The sequence below is a fragment of the Cyrtonyx montezumae genome, unplaced genomic scaffold, assembly GCF_038088225.1.
Source record: "Cyrtonyx montezumae isolate F1298 unplaced genomic scaffold, pur_monq_1.0 scaffold_0, whole genome shotgun sequence".
In the NCBI taxonomy this organism is placed as follows: Eukaryota; Metazoa; Chordata; class Aves; order Galliformes; family Odontophoridae; genus Cyrtonyx; species Cyrtonyx montezumae.
Window position 1 is genome coordinate 40,719,198 of NW_027071824.1, and position 16,728 is coordinate 40,735,925.

The 16,728-nt window shown below is 37.5% G+C and overlaps 1 protein-coding gene across 1 annotated transcript in view; it reads right to left on the bottom strand.

The window, feature by feature from the left end:
• PDE7B (phosphodiesterase 7B) overlaps window positions 1–16,288 on the bottom strand; it is a 164,433-nt gene extending 148,145 nt beyond the window's left edge. The window contains exons 1-2 of the mRNA XM_065733542.1: window positions 16,255–16,288; window positions 16,071–16,185 (exon numbers count right to left, since the gene is read on the bottom strand). Of these exons, the coding sequence (XP_065589614.1) occupies window positions 16,071–16,091 (21 nt within the window). The 5' untranslated portion in view covers window positions 16,092–16,185; window positions 16,255–16,288. The remainder of the gene's footprint in view (window positions 1–16,070; window positions 16,186–16,254) is intronic.
• Window positions 16,289–16,728: the final 440 nt, after the last annotated feature.

The following is a 16,728-nucleotide window of genomic DNA, read 5'->3' on the forward strand; positions in this document are numbered from 1 at the left end:
ATCCTATCCTGACTGTGAGGGTTTGCATTCTACTAATCTTCTCATAGCCATGTCCACTGCTAAGAGTCTCAGCATGGCTGAGGTTGGAAGCAACCTCTGGAGATCATCAAGTTCAGCCTGTCTCTGTCTTCCAAACACTCTCCCATCATCTGTTTATAAACAACGATAAAATCTCCACTTAGCCTTCTGTTTTCCAGCATGAATAGCAGCCTGATCTCTTTCAGACTCTCCCCATATGACAGATCTTCACAATCCTTAATCACCCTTGCAGCTCTTCACTTGTCTTACTTCAGTAACTTCATGTCTTATGCTTGGAAGCCCAGAACTCAATGCAGTGAAGATATGGCCTTGCAGCATGGATTGCTAATAAGCTATTAACTTTCAGTGATCTCAGTAAAGTCATTTCCACATCTATAAATATCTAAAATGTGAGAGGCAAAGGGACAAGGCTGGACTCTTCTCAGCAGTGTGTGGTGACAGGACAAGGGGAAATGGCCACAAACTGATGCATCGGAAGTTCCGCACAAATGTGCATGAGAACTTCTTCAGACTGTAGTGACGGAGCAGTGGCACAGCTGCACAGAGAGGGGGTGGAGTCTCCTTCTCTGGAGACATTCAAGACCCACCTGGATGCCTACCTGTGCAACCTGGGCTAGGGAGCTGCTTTGGCAGGGGGTTGGACTAGGTGATCTCTAGAGGTCCCTTCCAACCCCTACAATTCTGTGATTCTGTTACAGTCTCTCAGGTAAGAAGGCCCACATAGTTATTGTGAAATTGAATCGTTTGATTTTTGATTCAAATATAGGCTCATGATTTCATCTAAGCAAGCAAGCACGCACAAAAAAAATAACTTATAACGAAGGTAAATTTTAAATACCTCAGAAAGAGGAAATTTCACTAATATTTTTGCTATGAAGTAAGCATAAAGGTTACATTATTTATCAATTATAAATTTGTTACATCTGAAAAAGTTTGAGGTCATCTCATTTGAACATATAAAGATGGAGCAATGCAGCAGTTACCCAGCACAAATATATGATCTTATTTTTGTATGCTCACATTGCTTCTCCTATTTAGTTTGATATACTCAGTGTAAAATGACACAACTGTGTCTTTCTCTGTTTGCATGACATCTTATCACACAGCAGGTAGCACAATGGAAGTTTCAGAGGGAAGCCCTCACATATAACTGTGACACAAGTAAATATATAGGAAACAAAATCATAGGATAAAAGGTTGAATAATAAAAAGGATTCCTTTGTCATTCATGCAGGTCTGGGCTTAGTTTTGCATTTTAAAGGAAAGCCAGACTGTGTTATCATATCCTTAAAAAAAAAAATTAGATTATGTTTCAAGCAATGGTATAAACAAATAGAACATTTTGTCACAATAGTGAGGCTCACTGGTGTACTTAAGTGTAAATTAAGATTATTCCTGTTATTTGATTTTTATTGATGAATATAGAATTCCTTTATCTGACAAATATTTCTGACTATTAGAATTAAGTTGCCCAATAAATAACTTTTTATTGAGAAAAGCCATACCAGATGAGAAAAACTTCAAATCAGATATCTGTTTTTTCAGAAATAGTTATTACTTATTTATATAAAGATATAAACCATCTGAAATATCTATCCATAGCTTGATCTCATACTTGCAAGTTTTGGTGAAGGAAAATTTATTTCTGATCTTGTGGAACATGTACTTTCAAATGTGCAATTACTATCCTTACCTTTTCAAATATTGCAGATGCATTACAGCTTCCCTCTTACTCATTTCCAGTGGCAAATTCGCTTTCAGATGATAATTACTTGGAATTTATACAATTTTCCTCTAGTTCTCAAGTCCACCCTTTACTTAGAAGAACATTATACTAAAAAATAAAATAAAATCTTCACAGAAAGATGAACTACCTAACCCAAAAGATAATGATAATGAAGCAAGTGAGAAAAAATGTTCTCTGTAGAACCCAGATGCTATGGGGAAACATTCTATCTTTGAAATAGATGACTCTTGCAGACTGCTCTTGTAAGCTGTGAGAAGTTATGATCTGGCCATCTGACATTTGTTTTTGATTTAACAGAAGCAGCCTTCCTGAATAGGTTTGGGAAATGCTAATTTGACATGATTATGCTGTATACAGAAGACCAGAGGTAATAAGATATTCTGAACACTTTGGTAAGCTTTTCTTACTTTGTACTTGAAAATCAGTGCTTTAGGCTTCCTGAATGTTGTATTAGAAAAGAATGTCATGGATCAGTGATTTTTTATTCTTGTAGTACTAAACCTCTGCCTAGAAATAGTAGTTTCTACAAATGTTCTGCACAGTTCATTCATGTAATATTTCCCATTTGCACTCTAAATTACCTTTCTGCTGTAAGTTACTAAACCATTCATAAAGATTTAAGTATTGATGTGAATATATATATATATATTTAAATCACAGTATTTTATTAAAATTTACTTGCTCTAAATATTCACTTCTTACAGATAATTTAATGCAAGTTTAAGTAATCCTTGTATTTTAGGAAAGCAATTCATTTCCAGACATCACTGTGAAATCAGAGGAACATAATGGTTTTTTTTTTTCTTATTTAAAATAGAAGAAAGGAAGATTGTGATCCCTGATCTCTGCATCTGAGTATTAAATAGAAGGACTGAGTACTGTTTAAAGCCTATTGAGCTTGTACAAAGATTACCTGTAACTAGAGCCTGAATTGAAGTTACAGCTAGTTACCATATAACTAACTGGCCAGCAGTGGTTATAAAAGAACACTGACAGCACCAGGCATACTTGGAGGCTTGTTCCATGAACCCTGTGGCATAGCTAGGGAGACTTCTCATGAAGTAGTGGTATAAAAGCAGGCAAATCAGATGGCACACTTAATTCACAAACAACTTTCAAATTTTGAAGAAGACACAGCTGAACAGGTTTGTAGACTAAACTTAAGTGGGCAGATGTATAATAAGAATTTCATTATGAAAATGAAATTGTCGAAACTAAGTTGCTTTCCTTTTTTAGCAACATATGTACACATGTGTGTTTACTCTGAACATCTGTTGCTTCTTGAAAAGGATAATTCTGTTTATGAGGAAGATTTACTAAAGAAAAATGAGAAGAGAAGAAGGGGAGAGGAGAGGGAGAGGAGAGGGAGAGAAGAGGGAGAGGAGAGGGAGAGGGAGAGGGAGAGGAGAGGAGAGGGAGAGGAGAGGGAGAGGGAAAGGGAGAGGGAGAGGGAGAGGGAGCGGGAGAGGGAGAGGGAGAGGGAGAGGGAGAGGGAGAGGGAGAGGGAGAGGGAGAGGAGAGAAAAAGGAAGGGAAAGGGGAAGGGGAAGGGGAAGGGGAAGGGGAAGGGGAAGGGGAAGGGGAAGGGGAAGGGGAAGGGGAAGGGGAAGGGGAAGGGGAAGGGGAAGGGGAAGGGGAAGGGGAAGGGGAAGGGGAAGGGGAAGGGGAAGGGGAAGGGGAAGGGGAAGGGGAAGGGGAAGGAAGGGAAGGTTTTCAGAATAGGAAGGACTAGAAAAGCCCAAGAGCAAAATTACACGTACCTTTTTGAGTGTTTGGTTTGCTTTCTACCATTAAAATTATTTTGTGTTAAAATGTATTTTTTCCAAGATTTCCTGTAACAAAGGGTGATATTAGAAGAATAATGCACAGGTAATATTTCAGCGTGGTTTGTATAAATGGTGATACAAGTGCAGGGAAAATAAGGAATAGACAGTGAAGCCTAGAGGCTTAATGCCTGTAGTCAAACATTAGCTGTCTAGTTTCATGTTTCTGAGAGCAATGTAAAACATGCGGTGACCTTTGTTTATTCCTTACTCTAGAATTCCCATGTACCAAATGCCACCAAGGCAGACCAGTTTCCCAGGGAATTTATTTTAAGTTGTACTGATATCCTCAGGATCATTAACAAGCTGGAATCTAAATAGAGGTGTAGCCTGATTTCCTGATGTGCTAGCAACAGGAAGGCAATTTTACTGGACTAATTTATTTGTGATCAAACATGTTGGGAGATATGGTGAAGTCTACAAAACCACAGCATTAAGCTTGTTATATCAGAATGCAAGGTACCAGGGGAAGAAATTAAGAAGAAATTAAGAAAGAGTAGATCCCAGAAAGACTTGTACCGTGAGATAAAATAAAATGCATAGACATTAGTCACCAGAGTATTAATGCACAACTTAGAGAAAATACACAAAGCAGAAAGGACAGTTTGATAGAATGAAAGAGTAGGATTTTTCTTGTTATAGACTCAAATATAAACCAAATAAAGATACTAGAAATCATACTGCTTTCTTTATGGAACATACACAAGCTACTTTCATAAATGGTACATTAAGACAAAGCTAAGGGAATTCAGCTTGTATCTATTATGTTTCCTGCATTATTCATTTTTTTCATGATGTTTTGACTGGAAGAACATGAAGTCATAATTCTGATCTTCCCTTATCTTCTTTCATTTTGTGACTTTCTGTTAGATACTCTGATTTTCCCTTTAAATTATATTTAATAAAATAACTCATGAATGATTCGCAATTATAAATCTTGTACTATGACAAAATTTTTAAAAAGGAGTAAAAATATTTCAAATCCACAAATATTTTCTTTCAGTTTTCCAAAAGAAGTACAGAATAAATACTGTATGGAATGTCTAAAAGTGTTAAAATAATTGAGCAATATAATTGATTGCTAGTGCCATAAGCTGTCACTGTAAAGACCTACAAAGACAGTGGAACTTGCTCAATATTCAGATGCTCCTGCATGTAAAACCAGTCACATGATTAAATATATTGTTAAAGAACTAAATAATCAAAGCGATTTTCACATATTAAAGAAAGCTGCCAAAATAAATTCTCAAGGTATGTGTTAAGGGTCATAATATTTGTACATGAACAAGTGAGGGATGACCAAGAGGGGATAAATGATGATCCTCATCACTGCTTGTTCTTAGATTTCTTTTTTCTCTTTTACACTTAGTTCTCAAGGATGAAAACTCTTTACTGTTACAAAAGGTAGGACTATAGCTTATAGTAGGACTATTCAAGTGAGAACTTGTTCTCTCACTTATTCTTTAAACATGTGACGATTTGTTTGAAAAATTGAAAGAATTATCCCTTGCAGTAAGAAAGGGGATTGTAGAGAAATATGATAATCCTGTTTCTCAGCAGCTCATTTTGAAGTTTTACAGAAATTCTCCAATACAAACAATCCTTATCGTGACAGTGGAGATAGTCTTTATGTCAACAGAGTGGTGGAATCAAGCATCGTGAAGAAATCCTGTTAAGAAGCTGGACCCAAACTCCTAATAACCATGAAGTTGAATGGACTAGTTATTTCTCATGGCATCCACTGTATAAATGTTGGAGGTGAAAAGATTAAGGCTTAATAGAAATGAGGAGAAATGAAGTACACTCAGTATAAGCAGTTTGCTAAGCTGTATTAGGTGGAGGAAGATGCATTATTACAGACATAAAAGATAACAAGACATAGTGCAATTTTTCCCTATCTTTCTCTGTATCCACCCTTTCCCATTTCTTCCTCCTCCACCCTTTTACTCACTATCTGCACACACCCTGCCACTGCCCAGTCAAGCAGAGCAGTGGCTCTTGGGACAGAGACGACAAATCCTGAGTGTGACTCCTGCTGTTGAAGTAACATGCACCCATGCAGCCTTGCTCGGTCAGGTGACTCTGAGGAAAGGTGCACTACTAGCAGAGCTATGGGATCACTCACAGCTCTTTGTGTTGCTATAGGAAACCTCCAGGGTACTCAAGATTTCCACCTCACCTGCTGAAACTGGAGTAGTGCGTTATATTCTGTGTGTGTATGGTAGGTGGAGCAAAACCTTAATTTTTATCATTAAAAAAAATAAAGCAAACAAATGTTTGAGGTATTTCTGTCTCCATTTTTATATAAAGAACACCACCACATTCCTAGGACAGAGTGTAATTTCCCATAACAAACAATTTGTTTTATGAAATGGCTAAATTTCCATTATAAAAGGTTGTTAAAACAGACTGCTTATATAAATATTAGGTTATTCTGCATTTTCATACACAGAGAAGACCTAAATATTACTTTTAAATAATAATTAATTGCTTTAACAGTTTTAAAGTTGGGAGTGACTAAAACTGGAATTGCTAAGTCTTAAAAGATATTTATATATAGTTAAGGAAGCCATTTCAAAAACAGTAACTCAATACACTCAAGTTTTCTGAGCTTCTTGTGGGAAACAGTATCTTACATAACTGAATCTTACTAATCTTACTAATATATTACGTGCAATATTTTTGTACTGCATTGGTACTGCCACACAGCTTTGCATCATAGTGCAATAGCCTTAAATAATCTCTTAGCTCAATACAATTTTTCCAAGGTTAGCATTTCATCTGGTACAAGGGTACAAGTCTGAACACTGTATCATGTTCCTATTTGGGATCTTAAGTCTCTGAGATCATCTCTACTTGCCTTTCTCTCTTTCACTGTTACCATCTTAATCAGAAATGTTTCTGAAATTTCATGGTAACCAAGGAAATAGCTTCCCATTATGCCCTATAGTCTGATTTATGATGGTGCATCAGCTTCCTGTAACAATTTGCTCAGAGATCAAAGTGACAGTGTAGATGCGGCAGTCCAGAATCAGAAGACAAGAAAAACAAAAACAAAAACAAATATATATATATATTTCCATTTAAGAAAAATAGTTAGAAATTAAATTCTTTAGTTTAAAATGTAGAAATTATTAAGTAATGAGATAAGCCAATTTTGCTGGAGTTTGGTCTTGTATTCTCTGAAGAAAAATATAGTAAAATAATAAAAAAACAAACTAGGAAGTTAGGTTGACAGAATTTCTCATCTGCCTTGGCTAAGACTAAAGCCAATCCCTTTTACATGTCTGATTTTCCAATGAGTTTCTGTTCCAGCTGTGAGGGACTGCAGGAGGAATGCTTAAGATTTGTGGGAAAGATGCAAAGACTAAATCACCCTGTGATATGCAGGTACTTGACTCTGAAATGCAATGAAGGCAATTTAAGTGACAAGCAGATAAATACACCACCACTGTTGCTTTTGGCAGAAATTTCTAGTGTTGGACTCCACCTATTCTTCTCCTGATATCCTCATTGCTGAAATTTACATCCATACCTCAGAAAACCCTACTGGTCTCTACAGGATAGATTATTTGTTGCTACTACAGAAATATCTGGAATATGTCAAATCTGAAGGAAAACTGTTGAATCTCTACCTATAGGAAGCAGTAGAGCAAATATGTCTACAGGGCTATCCACAGTTAACTTATTGTAAATCTGCTAAAACAAAGTTTTCTCTCTGCTGCACTCAAGTGGTACTTCTCTGCAGAATTTAGTGCTATTAGAAGTCAGATTCCAGTCTGTCAGAGGCTGACTTACAATAGTGATTTCATAAATTATTTATTATCCCATAATTTGCAACATGGACAATAACTCCACGGCTTGTTCAAAGGCATTAGAATTTCTTGTGTTGCTTGTGTTGATAAAGTATAAAATGGTTTAGGTAATAGAGAAGTTGTTAACATCAGGTTTTGACTAATTTTCTGTCTGCAACGAGAAGAAACAGCATTAGTTCCCATGCCAAAATCTATAAATCAGTGTGTTGAAAAGGTAAGTTTTAGACGAGTGTTCTCACAGAAAATAAGGATAAAAGAGTCAAAATGGAAAAAATTCTCTTTGTATGTGATCACCCAGAAAACATCTCTAGAAATCGAGTTGCTCAGAGGCTTTTGAAGCTCTCCTAAAACTGGAGTTGAAGAAGGTCAACTGTCAAGATACTGTCAGTGGCTGACAATTAAAGGGCAGTTACAAAGCACTGAGAGTTCTCTGCCGACTGCTTTCTACATTTTAAACATCTGGAACTTTTGAGACTTTTCTAGAGAAAGAATCATTTATTTGCAAACTGGTTGGCATCAGCTATCATGAAAAATTACAGTGGCAAACACATTGACATTAACTGCTTTATTCTTTTATGAAATACAAAGTAGTTTCTATTATTATTTGGAAAACAACAAAATTCATCTCAGGCTTTTTCACACTGGTAGTAAACATAACAGGAAGGGAAAAATAAAAGGATTAACCAAGTGATGTTTTGTGTATCTTTACACTAAACCATGAATACTAATTTAAAAATTCAAACGTGGTGGAACTAAGTTGTAGTTGGTGGTCTAGATGAATGTGAGGCTGCCCCTCGAGAGGTCTTCTGGCCACCTGACATGTTTAAATATAATCCTCCCTTTCTCTCATGATTGGATTAAAAACAAAACAAAACAAAAGCTTGCTATGGTGTTTAAACAAAAAATAAAAAGCAAACAGAATCCCACACTCCTTTACTCTGCTGTGGAAGCCCTGAAGGGCTGCATGTAGGGGGAGGATGAAAAGAAAAAGAATACTTCTGTGGTGCATGCACAAGCCTCTTTTTAAAGGAATTTTCTTCTACAGATGAAAACTGGTAATTGTTATGAGGAAATCTTTACATGAAGAAATAAGCTTGCCAGTTATTAAATAAATAAAGCATGACATGCTGCTAATTTTTCAATTATTTTCCAAATAAAAAAATAAGCACTACCAGGCCTACTGGGAGGAAGGTGAGAAAAGGATTGCTGAAGGATAAGAAAAATAGAGGCTTCAATGAACTTTAGAGCTTTTAATGCAGGCTCAATAAAATAAGAAGATATAACTTGACTTTTCTAAAAGATCAAATGATTGAAACAAGGTTTTTGATCACCTCTTCTCATAGGCACCTATGTCAAGTAACTGGTTTTTAAAAGCTCCTGCGTCCCCTGGATATTGTAGGCAAGGTCAGAGTTCTTCAGTAGAGCTGAGATTCATGCTTTTCTCTAATAATCCACAGTTTACTATAATGAAAGCCAGTGAAAAAGTGCCTACTAGGACAAAATATCAATTAGAAGGTATTTTGGTTCAGGACAGGATTCATGTGTCACTTCAGCTATTGCAATCCAGAGGCCTTAATTTCAAGCCATGTCTCTGCATGAAACGGTGGGCTGCAGCTCATTGTCTGCCAGAACCCCCAGTGCCCAGGAACATTACTGTGGCCATCCACTCTGGAGAGCGAGCACAAGCAGAGAGGGAACTTGTTTCCCCTACCCACTTAGCAGGGCAAAGCATAGGTCATTGGCTACTTCTGCCTGAGGAAGAAGGCAAAAAACACTTTCCAAACAAGCCATAGTGCACAGCAGCTTTCTAGATGTGTCGATTTCATTTAAAAACTGGAGTGGGTTTGGGCTTTGATGATACATAGCATGAACTTCAGTCAAGATACACACATTGTGCTGGTTTTTGTTACCGCATCATTACAGAAGATGTATTTTGGTGGTATTATTATAACAGCCATAGTTTCATGGTTCAAAGAGACATGATGTCACAGCCCTTCTACACAAAAAATAACTTGTGATACAGTGCCATGCATTTTGGTTCTTAAGAAAAATAACAATTTTCCTGCTGTTTATCATTTCTTTATTAATTACAGAGCTGTACCACTGGAGCAGATCACCATCTAAACTGAACACAGTGAGATCTGCCCTGCCTGTATGACAAAAATATATGCTTTTTGTGACTTCAGATAAAATGTGGTAATTTTTTTTTTTTTTTGCATGAGAAAAGAGAGAAAAGAGGTGATGGGAGGAAAAGAATGCATCACAATTTCTGTGGGCCACTGAAAGCAGCTTGACAGTAGCTCAACTGTGGGGAAGTGGTGAAAAAAACTGGTATAAAACAGGAACTGCTAAAGGCTAATGAGCCTAATATTTGATCTAGCTAGTGAAGAGGAGTGCTTGTAAATCCTGAGTGCTCAGTGGGTCTGATCTTTCACAGATATAAATTGATGGAGGCCTATTAATCTTGGTGGAACCATGCCATTTTACACTCTCACTCTCCAATCCAATTTGAGTCTTCTTTTTTATCTTTCAGTGGTTCTACTTTTCTAAGCAGTCCTACAAAAACAAAGCAACTGTGCACCTGAGGAATTTACTTGATAAAGAAATACATTCCCATTTTATCTTTCCATCTGGGTCCTCTAGTTTACTGGAAAAAACTGAAGACCTTTCTTCTGTTTAAAGAAAAACAAAAAACACAACAGAATAATAGGATTTGGAAAATATACTACTTCAAGTATAATAATTCTCTTTATGAAGTACATTATTTTCTATGTCATCTAGTTTTGTAAGGGCATTTTCAGTGTACTGACAGAGAGCTCATTAATAATTGTGTCCTCATTTCTACTACAGCAAAAACAATCTCACCATAGTCCTTGAAGAAGAAAACCTCCCTCCTCTCCTTTGCTGATGTATACAAGTTCTTCTTTCTTAAACATGACTAATGATGTTTTACCCGGGCTGCCTTACAGTCTTCTAATGGCAATATTGACTAAAATGGAGATATGCTAAATAAATTTATGACGGCTGCTTTGATGTCACTTGAACATTGCTATTAATAGTGAGATACTGTAGCAGAGTGTGAAACAGAAATGCCTATAAACAAGTCTATCAGAGCCAGGCCATATCCCAGCATTTGAAACAAATCACAGTAGTAGCCTGTTTCAACATGGTTATCAGCACAAAGTCAGAAGTATGCCAGGTGTCCCTGCCTCCACAAAGATGTTCTACATCCACATTAATCTCTCCCTGGGTCTCTCTGTGAGCAATCCCTATCCACCCCAGAGGCCTAATATGCAGCAGGTCCTTCTCTTTAACCTTCTCAAAAGGTTAAGGCCAAGCATAAGTGGCAAACAGAGTGAGAGCTGAAACCAAATGTCAGATGCTGCCCATATTTAGTATATTTCTGTGTGCAGCTGCATACATAGGTAAAGATCATTTCACTGTTGCACCACTGGCTTCTGATGGAAAGTGATGCTTCTCTACAGAAAGATTAAGCAGATGCTGCCCTCTGATACTCTCTAAGCAGCACTCCCAAGTCTATAATAGTCTAACAACATGCAAAGTGGAAAATATCTATCCCCCTTGGCTGACAGCTGAGTGCCTGGGAAAGTATGAAAGCATTTCATGTCAATAGGTGTTCATTTCTGAAGCAACCACCTAGGAATTGTCAGCTCTCTTTCCAAGGGATAAGCCCTTGTACTAGCGTGCTGCAGCATTGCCACCCCATATTAGTGAGTGTAAAATGGCCAAACCTCAGAACTCAGCCAGCCATCACAAGCACTGCAAAAACTGAGCTGTGGGAGAAAGGCTGGGTATGGGGGAAGAAGGGTAGAAGGGCATGAGAACGTAGAACCTTTCTTTCAGAACAAATAACATTTCTCGATTTCACCCTTAAAAAGGTGCATTCCTCAGAGCCATCTCTTAGTTGCTGTACATTCAGTCAAAAACATGCTTATCTCCCACTTTATTCTTGTAAGGTAATGTCCATCCCTTCTAAAACCTTCTTGCTACATCCAGATGAGTTAGTCATAGATTGCTCCGAACAACCACATAGAGAATGGTGCACAGGTCCTGGCAGCAATCCCTTCACAAGAGTGTTTTTATGCCTCCATGACAATTAGCTAAATTTAATTTGATTGGAAATTCTGTGCTGTGCTTTTAAAAAAGTCTTACACTGCTGACATTGACACACGCTGTAGTGGAAGATTAGTTGGTGTGTTTTCTCATACCAGGAATTTTTGTGGGTAAGTAGTATAAACCTACCAACTACAGAAAGAAATCTCTGCAGATAATTTCTGCTAAATATTTTGTTTCTTATTTTTAATATAATCTACTCAAAGAAAAATAAATCTTGCTTTTTGTGTTTGCATGCAATTCTCTTTTAGATAAACTATAACAAATTTGTCTCTCTATGTGACTGGGAGAATCCTAACTGCTTACCCCCACCTATTAAGAGGGAGAGATCATCAGCTATGTTTATCCATCCAGGCAACCTGGATATCTTATTTGGCTGGATAGCAAGCTAGCAGAGGCGTATCATATACCACCATGAGACTATGTGGCTTAAATAAGTAGCTAAACTGAGTTCACATCCATCTTCACAGTGCCCACTGGGAGGAAGAAAGCAGTAAGAAAATCAAACTCAGTAGGGCCCTTCCATTACTTTAATTTCTATAGTTCAACATTGTTTACATAATGAAATGATAGCTATAGATTTTTCAGTTACTAAGAACAAGTGAAAATGTACCTAGAAATTACAGCATTGTTGCATTGCAGATACCACACTATTACATGCGTATAAGAGAAATTACAATTAAATCATTTAATTGTCTTCTGAGAACTGTCCCTGCACTAAAATTTTCACTTACAAATTTGCTACTGAAGTTTGGCTTCTGGAAGTGCCCTCTCTTCTATCTGATCTGGCTCTGATTTCTTAATTTTCTATTTTAATACTGAAGGCCTTAAAACAGAAGAGCAGTTTTAAGCACTGTGAACCCCAGCAATACACCTCTGACACTGACAGAGACTGATAAAAGAAAATGGAAACAAGAACTTCAAAGGACTAAATACTGTTTTTCTAAGGAATCTTGAGATGTTGCTGCAGTAAGAGTAGTAGTAAAAATAGATTTAATAAGAGTTCTAAACAATTTTCTGGAAGACAGAAGAATTAATTTGTTAATTAATCTTTCAGAAATCGACATTGCATTTTAAATTTCAATACATTAAATAAATTTGCTTAAATAGAACAAATACAGCCTATCTCCCTACTATGAACAGAAAGCTAACGCTTCAGACTTGATAAATACCTAGTGCTATCAGATGACATGTTCTTTGTTTTTCCACTTACTGTGAGAAGTTTACCAGTCCCTTTTATATAATTGCATATAAGGGCCCTTGTGGTGCCTGGCTTTACAGCTATCATTGCCTATATGGATACACCTCAGATTGGTCAGGGAAATAAAAAGCATTAGAACTTTTGAACTGCTTTAGGATACAGAGACTGAAAGTCTGCACATCCCAGTTACCCCAGGGCATGAACTCTAAACAACATCAGTTCCACATCCCAAAGCTTGTGGCTGAAAAGTGTCATTTTCACACTACATGGTAAAGCCAGTGTTTGACTGGAAGTATAAACAGTGATGTCTCTGCAGGAATATGCTTATTTTCTGGCTGAAGAACAAGAAAAATGAATGCTATAATTCTAACATACAGAGACTCATCTTCCACGCAGTATGGATTTGGGAGGAAGAATACTGAGCCGTCATTTCATTACAAAACACGTAATTTTGTTCTGGCAGCTGGTAAGACCCCAACTGGCCTTTTCACTTTCACCCTGCAACAAACACATGGTGAGCTGTAAGAATTTCAAGCACTAAAATGGAAAAAAAAAAAAAAATGAACAGGGAGTTGTTGAGTATCCTCATTTGAATGGGATGTCTTCCTGTCTGTCCCAAATGACTTGCTTTTCTGTTAGCCCCACTGCATCTAGAGCTTTTGGCCATATATTTATCAAGATCACATGACAGATTTGGTATTAAACACTTCTTATGATTAAATGAAGAGGCATCAAGCTTTTGTCTTTTGACAGCAACGTCTTGTGAGTAGCTGGAATTTCTGCTTCATACCACTCAAATAGAGGAAATCACCAGTACAAGAGAAGTTTTTTTTTCCCCTATGAGACTAAAAAATTACAAAAAACCATGTATGCTTCATAAAATATCAAATTTTCAGGATATTTGCCCTTAAAAGATGCTTCAGTATTGATAGAAGAACCACTGGGTAAGTGAAAAGGAATTGTGTATGACTGAATGTCTCAATTATAATTCATCACTGCAATGAAGACACTGGAAAATCAGCCTGCTTTGATGACCTACCTAGAGATCTGGTAAGGGCAAGCCAAGAGCTGGGTTTCAGGAGGGAAAAGCTCTTAAATGGGGAGGAAAGGGAGGAAACAGTTGCTGATTTATGTATGAGGTTACAGAATTAAAGATTTGACAACTTATAAGTGATCTGCAGTACAATGAATCAAGTTCAATAGAGTGCATTACTCTGCTGGAATCATTTCAGTGGTGACAGCTTTTTTCCCCACTACTAAAATAACCTCAGAAAGAGCAGCCACTATATTATAGGAAACTTCTGCAGTATGCTTTTTGACATAATGTGACTCCAAATGCTAGGAAGCTTCTTATCCTCTGCAGAGGCCAACTTTAAACTGTATTTTGTTCTCGATGCTGAATGGAGAATGTTCAGAGAAAGCATTGCAGAGAAACTTTTATTAGTAAAGTAGAAAAAGTGTCATTTCCACACCTGAAGTACACTTAGCATATTTACTATTCATAGCACCAGTAGCAGCTGCTACAAAATAGAGATTTTGAAGCTTGAAAGCCAATCTTCTGTTCATCTAAAAAGTGAGTAATTTAACTTTAGGAAACTAGTATAAACCAGTGTCTTCTAGACTGCCATCTGGAAACATGGTTATTTTCATATTGCTATAAGATTGTTCTTCACAGACTCTGGATTCAGGCTTCCCTTGGTCACATTTACTAATGGATCATTGAACAAATACTATATTAATCTTTCTAAACTTAAGCCTAAAGAAGTGGCTTTTTAGTTTTTAAAGCAGCTGGCAGCTCCCATAAGATTCTGGGGAGGGCTGTGGAGGACAGACTGGCACAGAGATTACAGAATAACTGCTCAACCATCAGAGCTTGACTTGGGGTTTTTGTATGACGTGAAAAGAATTGTCCTTAAGTACCTCAGAACAGATGTGGCACTAAAGAGTCTATCTGTGACAAGCCTCTTTGTTTCTGCAGCCATCAGTAAAGACACAGCAGAGGAAATGGAGGAGCTGCAGTTATGCATTTGCAATACACAAAGTCCTTGTTTTCCAACTAGGCACTGCAGAATAGCAATTGTCCATTCACAGCACATATCACATCCTCTGCATTTCAGAGCTAATATTTTTGCAGTCCTTAAGCAGGCATGTTTGAGCCTAGTATGGTTAATTTTTGTAACCCTTTCAGGTGCATTGCAGGAGGTAGGTGTGCTCATATTCTCTTCTTTGCTATATAGTTTCATCAGGCATAAATTTCAAAGTTAAACTCAAAGATTTTCAAATTGCAGAGGGTTTATGCCTACAGTAACATCTCAAAGAGCTGTCATGCTCCACAGATTGGGAAAATATGAAGATTGCTAGTCACTGAGCATACCTGTATTTTAATCCGATTAACAAAGGACATTGGCTGTGTCGTATGAAATTATTTTTACAATCACACACATACAAGCTCTGACAAGTGGCTCCTCCTTCTTAAATGTTAGAATTGCTCCTAAAAAGCAATGTTAGTTTTACGCTAGCAGTTGCTTTCGCTTCCTGCAGCACACACCAGCCAGTGTGCTGCTGCAATACTCATTCAAGGCAGATCACTAGTTCAAATATGAATTAAACCTATCTTAAACTGGCATCAGGCTGCATGACTTCAACTTCCCATTAATTTCCACTATTCTCAGAATGAGTAGCAAAAGCTATCTGAAAACTGGCATTTATGTAAGATTATCAGCTTATTCCCTTCACAATGAGGATCTGCTCGCAAGTCAAAGCACATACTTCTTAATTTCAAACTTAAGAACTCAAAGTACAGCAATCAGTAAAAAAAAAAAGATGAAGGTAGATATAATCCTAAAAATGAAGCTGGTAATCTCTTCTGCTTGATCTGTTTATTTCCAGCTCCTTTATTTGCTCTTACTTTCAGACAAACTCACAACACCCTCAGGATACAAATGAATTTGTTTTCTTCTCCCTTCATCTAAGCCAACAGAGTCCCAGGTATCCTCTCCTGCTGTAGAGCAATCAGAAAAACACACACACAAAGCATTCGCACTTCCCTCAGCAGATCAGAAAGGACTACAGTAACAGATCATTGCTGCAATCTCCTTGTGCCATCACACAGCTAAACCAACATAAGTTAGAATTTTCATTCACTTTGAATAAAGAGAAAAAGGGAGGAAATTCAAAATCTTGTTGCTGTAGTAACTATCATCAGCAAAAATCATTCCCAGTAAATAATAGTATTATCTCCTTCTCCCCCTCACAGTTTTAGTTCCCGTTCAGAAATCATCATGCTGGCTCTTTTAGATTTGTTGTACATACCTCAACCATTAAACAAGACATTTAACCATAGTGGCAGTTCTGTGACCTTTGAATGCTGTGAAATCTCTAAGCGGTGCAGCTTGTTCATGAAGACTTGTACTGCAGAATCCAGTAACTGCATCCAGGATTAGGAATACAAGTAAGTAACAGCAGCAACAACAAAAAAACAAACAAAAAAAAAAACCTCCCCGAGACCCCCAACCCAGCCAATAGACCACCTTAAGAAGCAAAAAAAATCAGAAACAGAGTGCACTTTTCTGCCAGTGTACGGACTGGAGTAGAGCTGAGCTTGCTGCAGTCAGCCTGTCTGTGCTAGCAAGCAGAAGGCCGTGCACGGCTGGGAGGTGCTGTCAACTGCCACAGGCAAGGGAAAGCAGACCAATCCGCTTCGGCACTGTCAGCTCGCTAGAGTGAAGCCTTTTCTGTTTATGTTTCCTCATTTCAGGAGTGACGTCAAAGGGTTTAGTCTTTCCTCTGCATGTGCTATTAATTTTAAGCGACTACTATGGGAAGAATGTGGCAGTGATTTAAGCAGGCTATCTTACTAAAAGAAGCCAGAGGCATAATTTGTGTGTCCTGGATTTAGCTTAGAAATACTTTATAATGAGAGGTACCAGAAAGATCCAAAATATCCATACAACATGGAGGTAGTATTCTT